Source organism: Centruroides sculpturatus, unplaced genomic scaffold (assembly GCF_000671375.1).
Source record: "Centruroides sculpturatus isolate CEXI.00-Female unplaced genomic scaffold, Cexi_2.0 scaffold88, whole genome shotgun sequence".
Lineage (NCBI taxonomy): Eukaryota > Metazoa > Arthropoda > Arachnida > Scorpiones > Buthidae > Centruroides > Centruroides sculpturatus.
In genome coordinates, this window is record NW_019384431.1 from 151497 (window position 1) to 169625 (window position 18129).

General features: G+C 32.8%; 3 protein-coding genes across 3 annotated transcripts in view; 1 reads left to right on the forward strand and 2 right to left on the reverse strand.

Annotated features, from left to right (window-relative positions):
• LOC111619753 (multidrug resistance-associated protein 4-like) overlaps window positions 1–14887 on the forward strand; it is a 55199-nt gene extending 40312 nt beyond the window's left edge. The window contains exons 13-14 of the mRNA XM_023361572.1: window positions 7379–7529; window positions 14802–14887. Coding sequence (XP_023217340.1) covers window positions 7379–7529; window positions 14802–14887 — 237 coding nt within the window. The remainder of the gene's footprint in view (window positions 1–7378; window positions 7530–14801) is intronic.
• Window positions 14888–15023: 136 nt separating this feature from the next.
• On the reverse strand, window positions 15024–16242 carry LOC111619755. Its single transcript, XM_023361573.1, has 2 exons — window positions 15954–16242; window positions 15024–15532 (listed from the first exon to the last, which is right to left on the reverse strand). Exons 1-2 carry the CDS (start codon window positions 16240–16242, stop codon window positions 15024–15026), a joined length of 798 nt encoding a protein of 265 aa, XP_023217341.1.
• Window positions 16243–16689: 447 nt separating this feature from the next.
• Window positions 16690–18129, reverse strand: part of LOC111619756 — a 12413-nt gene continuing 10973 nt past the window's right edge. Inside the window, exons 2-4 of the mRNA XM_023361574.1 lie at window positions 17220–17365; window positions 16974–17139; window positions 16690–16763 (exon numbers count right to left, since the gene is read on the reverse strand). Of these exons, the coding sequence (XP_023217342.1) occupies window positions 16690–16763; window positions 16974–17139; window positions 17220–17365 (386 nt within the window). The remainder of the gene's footprint in view (window positions 16764–16973; window positions 17140–17219; window positions 17366–18129) is intronic.

Below are 18129 nucleotides of genomic sequence, written 5' to 3' on the forward strand. Positions count from 1 at the left end.
CATGATTTGCATCAAATTTTTTATATTTATTCTTTAAGATACTGAGGAGAAACCTTCAGGCTATCACGAGACTGTCAAATGAATTTAGAATTATTTCGTTATTTATTTCGGGAAGCTATTTCGTTATGAATTTATTGACGACTAAAAATTACTTAAAATTTCATTTAAAATAACTGGTGAAAGCAGTTCGTAATACTAAAGCTCAGCAGAAACATGTAAGTAACGGAAACATTCGAAAGTGGTGACATAACAATAATGAAAGTAGATTTGAGTGTAAGGCTCGTGTGAATAAAAAACCTATTACACAGATTACAACTATAGAAATGTCACATAATAATAAATCGAAAAAATAAACATTGTCACAAAAAGGCTTTGAGCTTTATCTCATGTTTTAAAGTTCCTTTACTGCCACTGCTTAAAGATGTGCCGACGTTCAGCCAAATTAATATACTGTACGTGCAACAACTGTAAGGCAGTAGAGCGCAAGCATTTTTCCTTACGACGTTTATTTTTCCGATTTAGTATGGTGGTATTACTGTCAAATCTGCTTTCAGTATTTTTATGCCGTATCTTTTAAATGTTTCATTTATATGAATGTCTTTGCCGAGCTTTACTATTTCAAGCTGTTTTATTAGTTTTTTTTATTGGATATATATATACATATATATTCCATGAAAATGTATATATATATGGTGCCCGTCTCCCACGTTTGCATGACTTCATCGAGTCCGATGTGGTGTTCAGGCACCCTGCACAGGCGGGAAAAAGACGAATTAATGATAAACATGAAAACAAAACTATTTTCTTCTTAATTGAAGTTTTTAGACTATTTACAAAAAATTAAATTTTTCGAGTCTATCTTTTAAATCCCTTATACTCCACCACAGAAGTAACAGTTTAAAAAAAAATTGCTTTTGAAGAAAAACTTCTAATGAAGAAAACACTTCTAAAAACAGGTAAAAATTTATAGAAAATTTCACAAAGTTAAAAATGATCAAGTGCCAGCCTTTTCTTTTAGGTTCTGACACTTTTTACATTAAGACCATAATGAATTCTTCATACCATATTATTTTATCTACTTTTAAACTGCTTCTGGCCCTGTAGTGGTAGTTACGAGAATCTACATTATTTGCATATAGTTACAATTTTTGTGATAACTCAAGATATATAACTCAGGCAAAAAAAATCAAAACTATTTTATAGGGATGTAAAGACTTGTAGGAATTTAAGTTTATGAAGTAATAAAAAGTGATTCTATTAAGAGTAAAGGTGATTTTGATAGAGTGAAGCCTAAACATGATTCTTACAATAGAAATAATAATACTTTTGACAGAAATAAACAAAGGTATGGAAATTATAAATCTAAAGCAAAATGCGAATAAAAATAACATAAAGCAAATAGTTGTGTTGATAATCGTAGCAATAGAATTCGTTATAATTGTGGTTCGAGAAATCATATTTCTAAGTATTGTATTCATAGGAATAAAGGTTTAAAGTGTTTCCAGTGTGAAGCGTTTGGCCATAAGGCTTCTGAATGACCAAGTTCCGAATGCTCAAACTCGAAACCAGAAGCTGCCACTTTAGACATTACTATAAAACCGAAATAGTTTAAAACGATAGTAATTGATGACATAAGTATAAAGGCAGTGATAGACGCTGGAAGTCAAGCAACGTTACTTAAGATATCTGTTTTTGAAAAATAAGCTTTAGGAGGTTATTCCCAATTAATTCTACTTTGAATGGATTTGGAAAATCAGTAGTTGACTTATTAGGCTGTTTTACAGAAAATATTCAAATTGATGATTTTAAGTGTCACGCTGATGTGTGTGTAGTAACAAACGATATAATGACTTATAACGCCATTGTAGGCCGTAATGTTTTAATGCAGTGTGAGACAACGTTAATGAAAGTTATCACAATAAAAATAAAACTCAATGTGTTGAGGATATAAACTGTTCGTCTATCTTGCCAATCGATTTAACTACAACGGACAAAGTCGAAGCAAACATTGTTTTTATATTTTTAAAAGTAAGGTGCAACAATTGGTTTTGGATGATGTCTCACATGAAGTTAAGAAAACAAATGTAAAACTGAATATTTTTGTTAAAAGTCATGAACCGATATTTCATCAGCAGCGTAGATTGCAATTTTCCGAGAAAAAGATTGTCGAGACTCAAGTCGCTGAACGGTTAATAGAGGAAGGAATAATAAAGCCGAGTTCATCAAAATATTGTAGTCCCGTTGTAATCGTGAAGAAAAGGATGGAACGTGTATGCATAAATTAGAGAAAGTTGAACAGAGTAATTGTAAAGGACAGATTTCCCCTCCCATTAATTAATTAAAGATATCTTACACAGACTACAGGGATAACGAATTTTTAGCACAACGATCTCAAAACTGAATTCTTCCAGATCGATGTAAATAAAGATAGTAGGAAGTATACTTCATTCGTGACACATGAAGGACAATATCAATTCATTAATGTTTCCTCAGTGGCGTACCGTGGGTGTCAGCCGCCCGGGGCGGAGGAAAATTTCGACTCCCCTTATTTAGGTATTTCAATTTAAAAGACCAAAATCTAGTTTTGTCACAGAACAAGGAATAAAAAATTCGGTGGTAGTGTAGCGACCTGTTTAAAATAGTTCTATTGGATATTAGTGGTGTATATGAACGCAAATGAATCGTACAAGCAAAATAAAGTAAAAAAAAAGGTCAACAGGTTTCGCAGGAATTCCGCGGATGAAAAAGTTACTAGTTAACCTGGAGAGCCGATTCCCGGACTGTCCGCACGATAGCACTATCAGAGGCACGATGCAAGTATAGATTAGGATGTTTCAAATTTTTACAAGATATTATTATTATTTATTGTGAAATTTTGCCGCCCCCTAAAAAGTGCCGCCCAGGGCGGGCCGCCCCTGCCGCCCCTACTATGACACGCCACTGGGTTTCCTTCAGACCTTGCAACTCTCCCGCTGTATTTCAATGGTACATTAACACGATTTTTCGACCTTTGATTAATGATGGTATTGCATTATCCTATATGGACGACATCATCATTCTGTCTTCCTCGCAGGAAGAAGGAATCAAGCGACTTGAAAGAGTCTTAGGGCTTGCCAGTGATTACGGACTACATTTAAACTTTAGCAGCGATGAATCGTTCCATTCTGATGTATCGTCTGTAACAGACTTCCTTTCATGTCATCAACTAAATAACCAGAAAACGAATACGCTGAATGTATCTTTTGTAACGGAAAATTCTCCGAAGATGAACGAGGGAAAATTTGGATTCAATACTTCAGCTGTTCTCTGTGGGCTCACCTTGATTGTACCGGAGCAGAGAAAGAAAATTATATCTGTGACTTTTGTAAGTAGACTCGAAGCAGGAATGACATGCAAATAATCTTAAAAATATGGTTTATATAGTTAAAAATAACTATGTTTTTGAATTCTAATTAGTTTTTCAATGGTTTAAACCACCTATTTTATATTACCCTCCATTTGTGACATTTTTAAATACATTTTTTTATAACAAAATAAATAGTATTTTTTACAAGTGACAGTCCATTACAATTAGTTATAGTATGTACTCAAGATCATTTTGAGATTTTTATTCAAAAATCAGTAAAGTTATTTTTAAAAATGTAAATGGTATTCCACAATACTCTCCTCTCCTCTACCTCATAAGAAGCTCTTCATATTCTTTCTGCAGTGTTTGACGCCCAGCCATCTATAGTCCCCACATATACAGTATATGTATATTTTCCCTACATCAAGTAAGTAACAATCACACTGCTCTTAAGACTTGTTTTCCAAACTTCTGCCCCAGAGCCATATCATATGGTCTGAAGAATCGTAGTCTTGTACACCTTCATATTTGCATTCTTTGTAAATACACTCTTACGAGTGAACTCTCTTTTCAATCCAACCATTTTCATACAAGTATTACAAGTACTCGTTCATTTTTAATTTCTCTGTCATTCCTCTCAAACGTGGACCAAGCAAATAAACTTTATTATATGCTGTATTGCTACACTGTTCAGCTGTATGTTGTAATCTCATTTCTTCTCTACCAAATTTGATACTTTTCGTTCTGTCTCCATTTATTCTGAATTTTATTTATATGCAAGACTCTTTATAAATACAGCTGTTCACTTTGTCTTTTAGCCATTAGAAGGATATAATCAGCATATAATAAGCAATTAAACAGTTTTTCATTTACTTTTACACTTACTAACTTTCATTTGACTGCCTGAGACAGTTATCCAAATACTTATCATAAGCTGGGAGACTAAATATTGATACATCCTTTATGCGCGCCCACAGTCACACTTACACAGTCCGACAGTTCACTATTACTATAATACATGGTACGATGTTCTCATCTATGCATTTATTGTTTTCACTTTGCAAGCAGCTTTCCACTTACAACAATCCACAATTATTCTTTTTTCACTTGGTCATATGCTTTTTAAACCCATAAAAGTACATAATATTTTATTCATACGGTAGTACTTCTAAATAATCATTTGCGATACAAAGATTTTATCCATACAGTTATTTCATGCCGCAAACTGACAGTGGCATTCCAGATTCCCCCCTATAACACTGTTGATTATTCCGTTTTATATGAATTCCATGTTGTACGAGTCACTTAGATTTTACAAATACGTAAGCCGGGCACAGAACGGCACACGTACTTGTAAAATCTAAGTGACTCGTACAACATGGAATTCATATAAAACGGAATTATCAACAGTGTTATAGGGGGGTCGACTATATTTTTTTTAGTAATTCTCATCATTTTCTCCAATTCAACACGTGTGAATATTTCCTAACACAAGTAACAAATTTACACATCTAATTTTCACATTCAACAATTTTACCTTTCATTTTATACAGTGCAACGATAATGCAAACACTGTTATTCAGATAAGCCAACAACACATCACAACCGTATTTTTGACATTTTATCATATACTCTCGCCCTATGATTAGAAGGATCTTAATAAATAAAAACCATATTCAATTCTCTTATGTACCTGGTGGATAGGTACAAAGACTTGACAACAGTCTCAGCTGACATCTCCAGTTTACACCCATGATTGCGTTCACTGAAATAACTACTCTGATTTGTGAAGTCGCCTGATTGCATTCGATGCTTTTTTGTAACTCCTTCAGGTACATTTCTTTTTTTCTCTTACTATACAGCTGCGTCTTAAATAGTTGGATGATTGTATTCTTACAAGAAGTGAGAATACAATCAACAAACTAGCAACTAGATTCCATCTAGGCGTATAGCCTGATCCTTTCTTTAAGTGAATTGTTTTGTCGCACTGTAATTTGTATACTTTGCATTTTTATGTATATTATTAAAATTTATTATACATTTCAATTTTGTACGTCCTGCCCCTGTCGTACTGGGATTGACTTTGTACTATTTTTGTGCCATGGTACAAACTGTACTAGCTCATTCAGCCAACATTTGGCTGAATCCTAGTAAGGAGAGTTATGTGGACCAAACTTTGCGCCATTTTTCTATCCCTTGTGGTTTTATGTAAACATACACAAATCTATCCAATCTATAAAACGGTGCAAAGTGATTTTATCGATGTTGCAGATAATGTTATGTGACTTCTCTGTTTGTCTCTGCTCTATGGTATCAAGTATGTATCAAGGTTTATAATAAATTTAAAAATACTCTATTTTTAACTATTCTCTTCAATTGTACACAGATTTTTAACATTTATGAACATTCTCATACTCAGCACCAAAATGTCATGCTGAGAGACATCGTTGCTTACATTTAGACATCCTAAGAGTCGATAGAACACACTATCCACTTTTCCAACACATTCTACGTATTCCAAAACACATAACCACTATTATCTTTTATACTCTTTGTATTCATATATCCAGAATAATTTTGACCCTTATTCTTATACTTCTAGAAAGTGTTGAGATCATCCTTAAATGCCTCATCTAATATCTCTACTCTACATCCTAAACACGTTTCTGCTCTTTTTCACGATATCCTTATTTTCACGTTTAAAATCGCTGAACTCAGACTCGTATCCCGCTCTCATATGTATCATAGGCGCAAATTCTTCATTTTTGCTTATAGATTCAGCAACCTCTTCATTTCACCACGCACTTCCTGTCACTCGTTTACTCATCATCACAGTACGACATTCTCTTGCACACTTCAAATCACGTTTCTTAACATCATTCTAGAAAATGTTAGATTTGTTTTACAATTAAAATCGGCATACTCTTTTTAATAAATGTACTTTTTCATTACTGTAATTTGAGATCCTTTGTGCATGTTACTTTTACATATTTGAATATTTCCTTCACTTATTTCTTGCAGCATTTCGTTTTCTATTGTATATATAAGGATGGACTTGTGTAGAAAAATTCTGCGAATTATTAACAAATCGCATGTAGCACATAGTTAACTCGGGCGCTGATCATTGTCACTCATTTCTTCAAATTAATATCTGTAGATATATGGCAATAAAAGTGCATCCCATACTCATATATGTACATTTATACGATCCATCAAGAGAGCCAAAAATAGCCTTACATTCGTTCAAGTCATCCAGGAGATACTCCATGACTCGTTCTTCTGTTCAATTGTACTGAACTTAGTTAGTGCGATTACAATTAATTTTGATGTATATAGAAAATTTTTCGTGGCTAAACGTCATATCATTTCATTTCGTATTTCAAACTGTAAGAAATGTCTGCAGATCACCAATTTATGTATTATGTTTTTAACAATATCGGTCACGAGACTGAACCATTAAAACAACTTTCACTAAAACACAAAATGGTTTTACAAATTTCTAAAATTATTAATAGTTTGTTAACTGTTAAAAAAACTAGAATTTAAAATGTAATTGTTAACACATAAAACAATTGCAAGTACTGTATTTTATATTATTACACGTGTATTTATAAAAATCTTGTTATTCTCTTAAATGAATCTTACTATCAAAGTTTGAACGAATGAGGTTTAATGAAGAAAATATCATTAAGTCAGTTTTAATCAATTAACTACATTAATATACAAATTGTTGTAATAAAAACAATTTGTATTAATGTTAATATTAATATTAATTAATTGGAATAATTAATCATATTGAACTAAAATGTATTTATTAAATATTTTATTATAACATTCTGTATATTTTATTTATAATTAATTTTTATCTGAAGGATTAGTTGAATACGTTAAATGTAATGCTAATAATTATGCTTTTATCTCGAATTATATTTTTCTACGAAAACTGTAAAAGCCATAGTTATTTTTTTCTTTGTTTTAGCATTATTTCAGTAATAAATATTAATAAATAATTTTATTTTATTTCCATTTTAGGTAATTTCACTTGTAGTTGGCATGTGTGTCATTCAAGCAATCCTCTGTCCTTACGTACTCATACTGATATCTGTTCTTTCAATATTATTTTACGCATTTTGGGCAGTGTTTAGCCGAATATTAAAAAGCATAAAACGTATAGAAGGAAAGTGTAAGTATTTCAATGAAAGATATTTTATTGTTTTAACTTAATCGCGCTTAGAACATTGGAAATTTAATTAATAGTATAAGTTTTCTTTCATAACGATCGATAACTACACTATTCTAAGGACTTAAAGTACGATATAAATCGGTTAATGCGATTATTTTATTTTTTCGGCAAATCAATTCTTTAAAATCATGTGTAAAAGACACGTGTAACTAATTGTGTAATCGAGAAAATGCGTTCACACACGACAGGAGTATCTTTTTTAAATACATTTAATGCCATGATTTAAACTTTTCTTTTCACGAATGTCAGAACAAACTGCCAATGTACAATAATGTCAAAGGACAAAATTCTCTCATTATAATTATATTTTTAAAATATTTATGAATGATTTTTCCTTGCAACTGAAAAACTATAATTTATATTCGCTTTATTTATATGTATATAATTACAATTTTTAGTTTACTGAATGGATCACTTTTGCTAGTCATGAAACACTAGATTCAGTAAACACTAGAAAACGTCAGTTAAATATAGAAGTTAATTTACAACATTAATTACAAAATCTACATTTTATTAAGTTTTTACACATATCGTTTTACAACAGCTGTAACTCTAATCGTTTGCAGAGAACCGAGTGATAAGCCGTATATATGATGAGTTTAAGATCTCGTACGAGTCGTGCCGAACGGTCTGCCTCAAATTTTATAATAATTATCTTTACTCCAGTAACAATCATTGGTCTTCACCGCGCTGCAGATCGTTTAGTTTACGTAGACAACATAAATTCGGTCTTATGATAATGAATAACATTTTCCTAACAATTTATTACGTGATAATGATAAGATAATCACATATTATGGGAGAATCGTTACATGCAAGTAGTGTGATACTTACTACTATCATTTATTTAATAGTTAAACACATGATAATGATATTAACAAAAGTAAGTATATATTTCTCTATGGTTTGGTTTTTTCATTCTGAAAATTCTGCAACAAATTATATAAATGGGTTATTATTATTATGTTGGGTTTTGTGGGTTATACTCGGTACACACTGGTGTCTGTGTACTATGCTGGATCAGAGTCAATGCATAGCAACCAAGAACTAAAATTAAATAAGTGTGTCTGTGTCTGTGTTCAGGAATTTTCTAACAATATGGCATGTATTCAATATAGTGGCATTCTGTAGTGTGATGTATGTATTTCTCTTCAATTGTAATGTTTCCAGGCTTTTGTGTAGTGTGTGTGGTATCACACCTGTACAGGAGAGAACGACAAATACAATAAGCAACCTATCCATCTTCCACAGATGCCTTATTTCCTAGGCGAGTTCTGTGTACTTGCTAAATTTTTCAGTGCATGTGTTTTGTACATTGTGAGTGTTTGGAATGGCTATGTCTATAATGTATGTGATTTTATTGTGTTTGTCAATGAGTGTGATGTCCGGTCTGTTGTGATAAATTGTTTTATCAGTGATTATGGCTCTCAGTGATTTCGTGCGTGTTGTTTTCCAATAGTGTTTGTGGAATGTACTTATAGTATGGTTCGTGAATGTCTACCATTTTGTGTTTCTTTGCAAGCTCTTGGTGTATTATATTTACTACTTGATTATGTCTGTGTAAATAATCGGTTTGTGCCAAGCGCTTGCACCCAGAAGTGATGTGTTGTATAGTTTCTGGCATGATGTGACATTTTCTGCATGTGTCATTTGTAAGTGTTGTATCTTTGAGTATGTGTTTTCTGTAGTTATTAGTATTTATGACCTGATCCTATATGGCAATCATGAATCCTTCTGTCTCCCCAAAAAGGCATCCCCGATCTAACCAGCTGTTTGACGCAGTTTTGTCAACAAAACCCTGGGCCAGATCGTAATAATGCCTGCCATGGAGTGCCTTTTGAGCCCACGAATGCTTAATGGTGTCTATGCTGTTTATATGTTCTATTAAGGCTGTATGATGTGAGTGTAGTTTAATGGTGTGTTATTTGAGTCTGCTAGAGTTACTGCTTTGTGTAATTGTGATGTTTCTCGTTTCCTGCAGAAAAACTCTCGCAGTGAGTGTATGTGTTTGTAGTGAAGGTTTATAATGTCAACCAAGCCACGTCTGCCATCTTTAAGTGGAAAGGTTAACCTACTTTGGTATTCTTTAATTAATCTTTGCTTTATTTGTGTATGTTCTGTTAGTTTGGCCTGTTGGAATCCTAAATACTCGTAGAACTCGCCCTCTTCCATGGATTCAATAATTTCTCCATTTCCAAGTGCAAAATCTTCTTTCTTCAGGATTCCTTTTTCTATGTGGTGTTTTGCATTTGTATAAGCCAAACTTTATTTGTATGTCCTTAGTGTATGAGTGTGTGATTTTTAGGAATTGATGAAGTTGTTTTGTGTGGATGCATAAAGTTTTATGTTGTCCATGTACATGAGATGTGACAGCGTAAACTGTGTTGTTTTTTCACGTCTGATATTGTAGCCATATTGCGTGTTGTTTAACATGTTGGATAATGGGTTCAGGGCTAGGCAGAACCAGAGAGGACTCAAGGAATCTCCTTGAAAAATTTCTCGCGTAATGAATATTTCATTTGTTTGTATGGAAGTGTTATTAACCCTGAGGTGCAGTGTTGTTCTCCAGTGCTGCATAGTGTTTTCGAAGAATGCAATGAGTGATGGATGTATTTTGTACATGTGTAGAATATGTAGCAGCCAACAGTGTGGAACACTGTCGAATGCTTTTCTGTAATTTATGTATGCCATGTGTATGTTTCTGTGTTGTTGTGTGCTTGCCGTAGAATTACTGAATCTATGAGTAACTTTTTTTGCATCCCCGTGATTTCTACGGCAACCTTTTTGTTGTTCCGTAAGAATGTCGTGTTCTTCAACATGTTTGTATATTTTGTATGTGATACAGGATGTCAATAATTTGTAGAGTGTTGGAAGACGTGTAATTGGTCTGTATTGTGTGGGGTCTGTGGTGTTGTTGTTTTTAGGTTTCATGTAGGTGATTCCCGAGTAAGAAATTTTGGCATGTCTTGGGATTGACGATGATGTGTGTTAGATGTTTAGCTAGTTCCTGGTGCAGTGATGTAAACTTTTTATACCGGAAATTGTGAATGTTGTCTACACCAGCTGTGTGTTCTGTTAACAGCGTAGCGAATGTCGTGTATGTTTATTTCAGCACAGGGCATACTTGGTATGTTGTGCAAGTTTCTATTCTCCTCTTCGATACAGCCTGCATCAGCATTGTGTGCAATAGCCTTGGACCAACGGGAAGACCAATAAGTTGTGAGTTTTTCTTTTGTTGGTGTGCCACTGTGCTGTTTATCAGTTTTTGTTTTGGTACGGATTTGTCTGTAGAAAAGTTTTTCATTGTTTGTGAATAATTTATTTTGTTGTTTTCGTAGTGTACATGTTTTGTATCGTTTGAGTCTACGTGCTTTGGCTGCGAGTTTTTGTTTTAGTGTATCGATGTATTCTGTAATATGTGTGTTGTGATGTTCATGTTTTGTGTGTGTTTTGATTTTCGTCAAAATGTTTTTGAGTTGTTTCTTTAATTTAGGTGTTATGTTGTTTTTAGTGTATTGTGTCAGCCTGCCTAATTGCTGTCTAATGTGATTTATTTGTGTTTCTATTCTTCTCTGCCAGGCATGCTTGTGATTGAATTCTGTCCTGTGTGTGTCTGTCCGCGATTGTATTTTCAATCCATGGTGTGCCACTACTCTGACTGCCCCAGCATAAACTAATGTACGAATGTCTGAGAGTGTAGAAATTGAATGAATATTGTTTGGTAGTAAGTGATAGTTTACATAATTTAGTGTTTTTCCTACTACCTTTGACATGTTGATTTTCGGTATTCGTGGTCTTTGTGTGGGATCTGTACCAGTATATTTAATGAGTGTTTCCTGAAATATAAGTGAAAGTGTATTAACTAACTCTATGTCCAAGTTATCAATGATGGATGAGGAAGTATCTGTAGTATTATTAATGGTAGTTGTTGTATGTTTGCTATTATCAATGCTTGTTGCTGGATTATCCTGACAGGTTAAGTGATCTTCATTAATAATGTTAAATGTTTCTGTCTGTTGATGTATTTGATCAGCAACCTGTTGTTTGATAAGTTCAAGTATTGTTTGTGGGATAAGATTGTTGTGTATAATTGTTCTTTTTTGATCAACAACTCTTTGTTCAATGACAGTGAGGTGAGGATATTGTTGTGTGAATCTATGGTGNCCTCCCCTCTGCTATGTGTGGGGTCTGTTATGTTCGTCAAGGGGGTTGTACTCTGGCCCAGGTTAGTTTAGTTTGGAATGTGTGCTATGGTCTAACGGACATCGCTTTCTAGTTCTCTCCACTTTCTTTGTGTTACCTTTGACATTACCCTCCATTATATCCAAACCCTGACAATTATAAAAGTTATTATACAGAATATGTAGACTTTCGTTCTTAAATTCTTTTAATCTCAAGATTTTCCTGCTGATTTTCAGGGGCGTGCCGTGACATTTGATGATAGGGAAGCTGTGTTTTTGTAACAAGCCGACTTCCAGGGGCAATCAGTCAGTGACGGTCTAGGGCAGTGTTTTTCAATCTTCTTGAATACGCGACCCCTTTACAAGTTAAAAAATTCTGGCGACTCCCCAGGGCCATATTAAAACTATATCAGTGATTTTAAAAACTACGTATTTAATTTTATTTCCTTAAATATCGATCGAAAAACCAATTGTACTATAAAATAAACAGGCACAACCTTTTCACTGAAATTCTAGTTTTTTTATTGTAGTGCAGGACCTACAAACACTTGTCTTTTTCTTTGACCCGCGGGCCCCCATGTAAGGCTTTGCGACCCGGCTAGGGGTCGCGACCCACAGGTTGAAAAACACTGGTCTAGGGCAGTGTTTCTCAACCTCTAACGAATCGTCGCCCCCTTCAATAAAACCGTTACGTAGTATCACCCCCCTTCAACGTAGTATCGCCCCTTCAATAAAACCGTTACGTAGTATCGCCCCCTTCACTTCAAAATTCCGATGCAGAGGGCCAAGGCTAACGCCAAATTCGTACTGCATCGAATAGACTATTGACTAGTATAATGTTATTTGTTTAATTATTGCACGATATAATGAATAAAATATCTAATTATTTTTAATATAATATTTTACTATATCGCCCAAAAAATTGTTTTTCGCCCCACAAAATACAAATCGCCCCCTCAACATGGAAAAACGCCCACATGGGGGCGATATCGCCCCCGTTGAGAAACACTGGTCTAGGGTCAATTCGTATTCGTTTGTTCGATAAGCCAGTAAAAACCGCAGACTTCTCTGAATGTATTTTTAATTAATAGATTATCTAACGCACTTAATAAATAAGCAAGTTCAATATAATTAACTCTCTTATATTCGATTTAATAGATTCTATACGCCCTCTAAATGCCAATTCTCGCTTCGATAACATCTACTAATTAAAATCAAGGTCTATAAAAGAAGGTCGGGACACGCGTGACCTACTTCTTAAGCCGCCATTTTGGGGCTTTTTGAGTCGCGTGTTTTAAGCAAACTCGTACGAACAGTCAGTTTTATACGACATTAATTCAACTAAAATTGCATAAATCCAGCGATTTACAGTCGAAAATATAATAATAATTTCGGATGATTACGCAACCCCAATTTTATGTAACTTTTGGTTCAAATAGTTTAAAAGAAACAATCATCTATATCATTTTCTGTCGTGATTGAAACTAATTAAATAGGTGCTAAAACTGTTGCAATCACGTATATAGACACTTCGTAAAGTGATGCAATAACATCAAAGAAAATTTAAAATATAATAAAGAATATACATTCAAGTTATCCAAAATTTTATTTTAAAGCATTTACCAATTTAATGCATTTAAAAAATAAATACTGGACTAACGTTTAATTAATGAACATTTTTGGCTTTACAAAGGCTTAAACGTCATATTTTCCTAATTACATAAAATTTAATCAAAAAGGATAATATTAAACATAATTTAATGATATTTTTAACAGCTTATCTGAGACATAACTTCTTTCTCTGTAAACACACAAGATACAAATGCTAATTTACATAAAATGATTCTTTATTCTTGTATAAAAAGCAATTTCACCAAGTCACATCACAAATAAATAATCAAAATTTAAACAATGAAATTATTTATGGAGACAAATGAGAAAACATTTTTCAACTTCACTTTACAACTTTTTTTGTTCAATATGCAAAACATTATCTACATAATCATGATAAGAATCACCTGCAATGTCTTTTATCCAAGTATCACATTGATTTTTTTGAGAGAATATGGATAAGTGTTTTATAGTTATGATGATAATATGTATTTCAAAAGAGAAATAAGTGAAGATATGATAAAGAAATAAGTTTTCTATGTGATTTAAAGTATAATTTCAGATCAAAACCACACAGATAGACAAATATTTAATATTTACTCCATTCCTTCCTTCCAAATGGAGTATGTTTTGTGTTTCCTTATGCATATTTAAAAACAAAATATTTTTAATCCAGAAGACTTTAATTTTCAAATGTCAAATAAAAATAGGATATGTCACATAGTGTATTATTTTCATAGTAAATATATAAAACACTATTTTTGGAGGTCAGCAGAAGTACGCATAAATGAACTTTTGCTTCCATACAGTTTTTTTATACTTAAAGTACTGTTCATATCTCTGGCAAAAATATGTAATCTCACTGACAGAAAAGTTGAGATTAACAAATCCTTGATATTGTGTTGACAAGAATTTTGTATCACTTGAGTTACCAACCTTGAAGTGAATTGTAACAGATTTTCCTTTAAATTGTATTTGTTTAGGAATGAATTAATATGCTTTCTAAATGTTTTTTCACTTTCCCAAACAATGTTGAATGCAATCTCTGTTGGATGAACCAAATTACCTTTACTTAGAGTAGTGGTCCATTCATGAGGTAATGTTAAAGAAGGCGTTAAAGAAGGCTCTACGGTACAAATAGACTGTATGCAATTATTACAAGTAATTATTTTTGACTCTCTTACAAGCTTATGAATTACCCATCCTGCTAAGTAATAAAGTCCTGCCATCTGCAATTCATTTAAAGACACATTACTAGGACAACAATTAGATTCTAATTCTGAAGGTTCCTGTAATGGTTTTGTATTAGAAAAGAATTCTAAATAGTATTCATCATCATCAACATTGTAAGATGATGAATTAGGCATATGAGTGTATTGTGCAATACTGATCATTTTAATAACGTGTCTAAATTTTACAGGTGTAGGATGGCTATCACCCGTTTCACGAATTTGTGAAAATAAATTCTCAACACAATCTGTTGATAATCTGCTTGTAATCAGATAATCAATTAACTGTCTAGAATGAAGTTCCTCAAAGAGTTCCAGAGCACTTCTAGTTGATAACTGTAAACCAGTCTGGATTGATTTCCAATGCCTTTTCCCTCTGAAACTTAAGGTTGGGAACCACTTTAAAACTTCCTTCAGATGTTAATTTTGTCAATGTTTTTTCTACATAAGGAATCATTTTTATTTCTACTAGTCATAACTTCAAACCAACTGTATATCTGATTAATGAACCAACTAGTAGCTATGGCTTCTTCAGGCATGGTTCCAATTGATATACAGAATAGCAATGCAGATGAAACTACATTTGAAAACAAATGCCTCACAAATGGAACTCTCATCTTTTCAAAGGTGCTAGGATCAATTACTTTCCTTGATAATTTAGGAGCTATAACAGGCCCACCTCCTTCTTGTTGTTTTATTAAACATTCAATATGCTTCATTGAAACTATTCCTGACTTTAATCTTTGTTCTGATACAACTTCATCAGGTAAAGAAATATTTTGGGTCAACAAACAATTTCTTATATTTTTTAGTATGTGAGGGACATCTGCTACAAAATATACATTTTCTTCTTGGGTACAAGGATGCACAATTTTACAATTAACATGATTTCTAATAGAATGGATTCCAATAACCCCCCNATCTAAATTTTTATATATATAAATTATTATTGTATAATTTTGCTTGCCATCTTTATGCTGATTGTATATAAGTGCTTTTTTGGGAGATAGTTTTGCTCCCCGCACGAAGGAGTGTATTTAGTATGCGCAATAATAAATAAATTGTCTTCCTTGATAATTTAGGAGCTACAATAGGCCTGCATCCTTGTTGTTTTATTAAACATTCAATATGTTTCATTGAAACTATTCCTGACTTTAATCTTTGTTCTGATACAACTTCATCAGGTAAAGAAATGTTTTGGGCTAACAAACAATTTCTTATATTTTTTAGTATGTGAGGGACATCTGCTACAAAATATACATTTTCTTCTTGGGTACAAGGATGCACAATTTTACAATTAACATGATTTCTAATAGAATGGATTCCAATAACCCCCCACATACCAGTGTTGTTAGAGCCCATGTCACTGGTTACACATTTTACAAGAAGTCCTTGTAAATACAAACTTTCTATTACTTTTTTCACAAAATTCCATAATTTGTGAGAATTAATTGAATTGCATGTTAACGCATATGCCACAACTTGTTTCCAGTGCAAAGTTAAGCCTCTTGCAATAAAAACAAGAGCATGTGTTGCAACTACAGGTTCATCAGAATCATTGAAATCTGTACTTACTAATCCAACATATCTCTTTAAGCCTTTATCACATTCAATATGTGGCCTTAACTGCATTTCATCTAATATTCGTTTGTTTTTAAAATAGGAATATGGAAAAACTCCTTTTCTTTTTAATAATTCTTTATATAATCCAGACGTTTCCCTTAATATATTATCTTTATTTATACAGGCTAGGTGTAATTCACTAAATTTTTAAAATAATTATTCGAGAGATACGTGTGACTTTTGTGTTGAGAAAGAAATTGTGGATGCCTGGCATATTTTGGCTAAATGTGAGCGTCTTAAAGTGCTACATGAAGAAATTTTTGGTTGTGAAGTCGATACAAGGTCTTTATTTCTTAAAATTTTATTGGTACCATGTTATCAATTTAAAGTGTTTTGTTTTCTAAGAAAATCTGTTGATTTTTTTGTTTTAGGGGGCGTGATTTCTCTACTATAAATTTAGCCTTGTTGCTGGTGTTGTTTGGGAGCATCTGTCAGTGCTGTATCTTCGTTATTAACTTATTTCTTTTTTNCATCACTTTCTTCAGTTGTTTTTTCTGTCACGGCAAGGTTCACGGAAGACTCCACTAGAGCTATATAAAAAAATACATTATAAGTCAAAACATGTTAAAATAAATATTTTTTCATACTATATAACATTTCTCGCAAAAACAGATGGAATTGAACATACAAGATTTTCAATAACAGCCAATTTACAGGATAAAACACCGAGAATACTCAAACAAAACAGCCATCTTTATTTCAGATGAAAAGAGAACAGTTCAGCAATTAAATAATCTTACCATTGGTTTTTCTTTCTTCAGGAAGTTTTCTTTCCCTAATAGGCCTCCTTATCGTAATAGATTTAGGAGGATTGGGCACATTAAAAATTGTGGGAATCGCATTCCATTTTAGCAGCTTCCTTCCGTCAGCTCTTTTCAGTTCAAACTGCGATTCTTCGAAATGAAGCTGAACAACAAATAATTTAATGTGAGCTCACTATACATTTCAAGACAGTAACTATAGAAAAATACATGATATACACTAACCTCACACAGTTTAGAATGTTCAGTTGGCTGCCACTTATCCCGTCTGCAGTTCTGCACCCATTTCGCTCTCCTCTGCTTATCTGCAGGAAATCTGAACAATCGAAAGTCGGTAGACTTACTTTTACAATTAGGTGCAACACAATAACCTATTGCTTAACGTTTTGAGTACGTATATAAGTAATAATAGCGACTAACGTAGGAACCACGTATGGTGAGTTCTATCGATGAGTCCCAAAATGGCCGCTGCCGCATAGAATCACGGGAGCGTGTCCTGACCTTATACAGACCTTGATTAAAATATATCTATTAGCCGTAACTATCTCGTTATAATTTTCAATATATATTTTATATTGTGTACTAATGTTAAATTCTATTCTATTTTGATTTCCAAATTGCTTCAATTTTACGAAAGATTCTCTTTTAACAATGTTTTCTTTTTCATTATACGATCTCGAGCCAAAACTGTTTTAAAATAAATTTTCAATATCGCAATTACATTCTAAATCACTAGCTATAAGGGCTAAAATTAAAAATAAAATTATAAAAACTTACTTGTTAAAATAAAATGTGTGATGGATATAGTACAATTATACATACCTGGTACAAAATATTCGATTGTATGAATATAATTTTGTGAAGAAACGTACATAAAAATAGCATAAGATATTCTTTACTTTTTAAATATTAAAACAATCCACTTAGTTAAAAGTGCTCCCTATCAGTGACTCGTGGATGGAATCAGAGACGATCTTGGTAGGTGTGCCGTGCGGCAGATTAATTTGTGTTTTTAATTCTTTGTATAGAAGAAATTGAATTATTGTTCAAATAATAAGTAGGCGTGTTGAATCCGTATATATCATCGTCGATGTAAACAGTTTCTATTTTGCAGTCAGATAATCTAAATGTCATA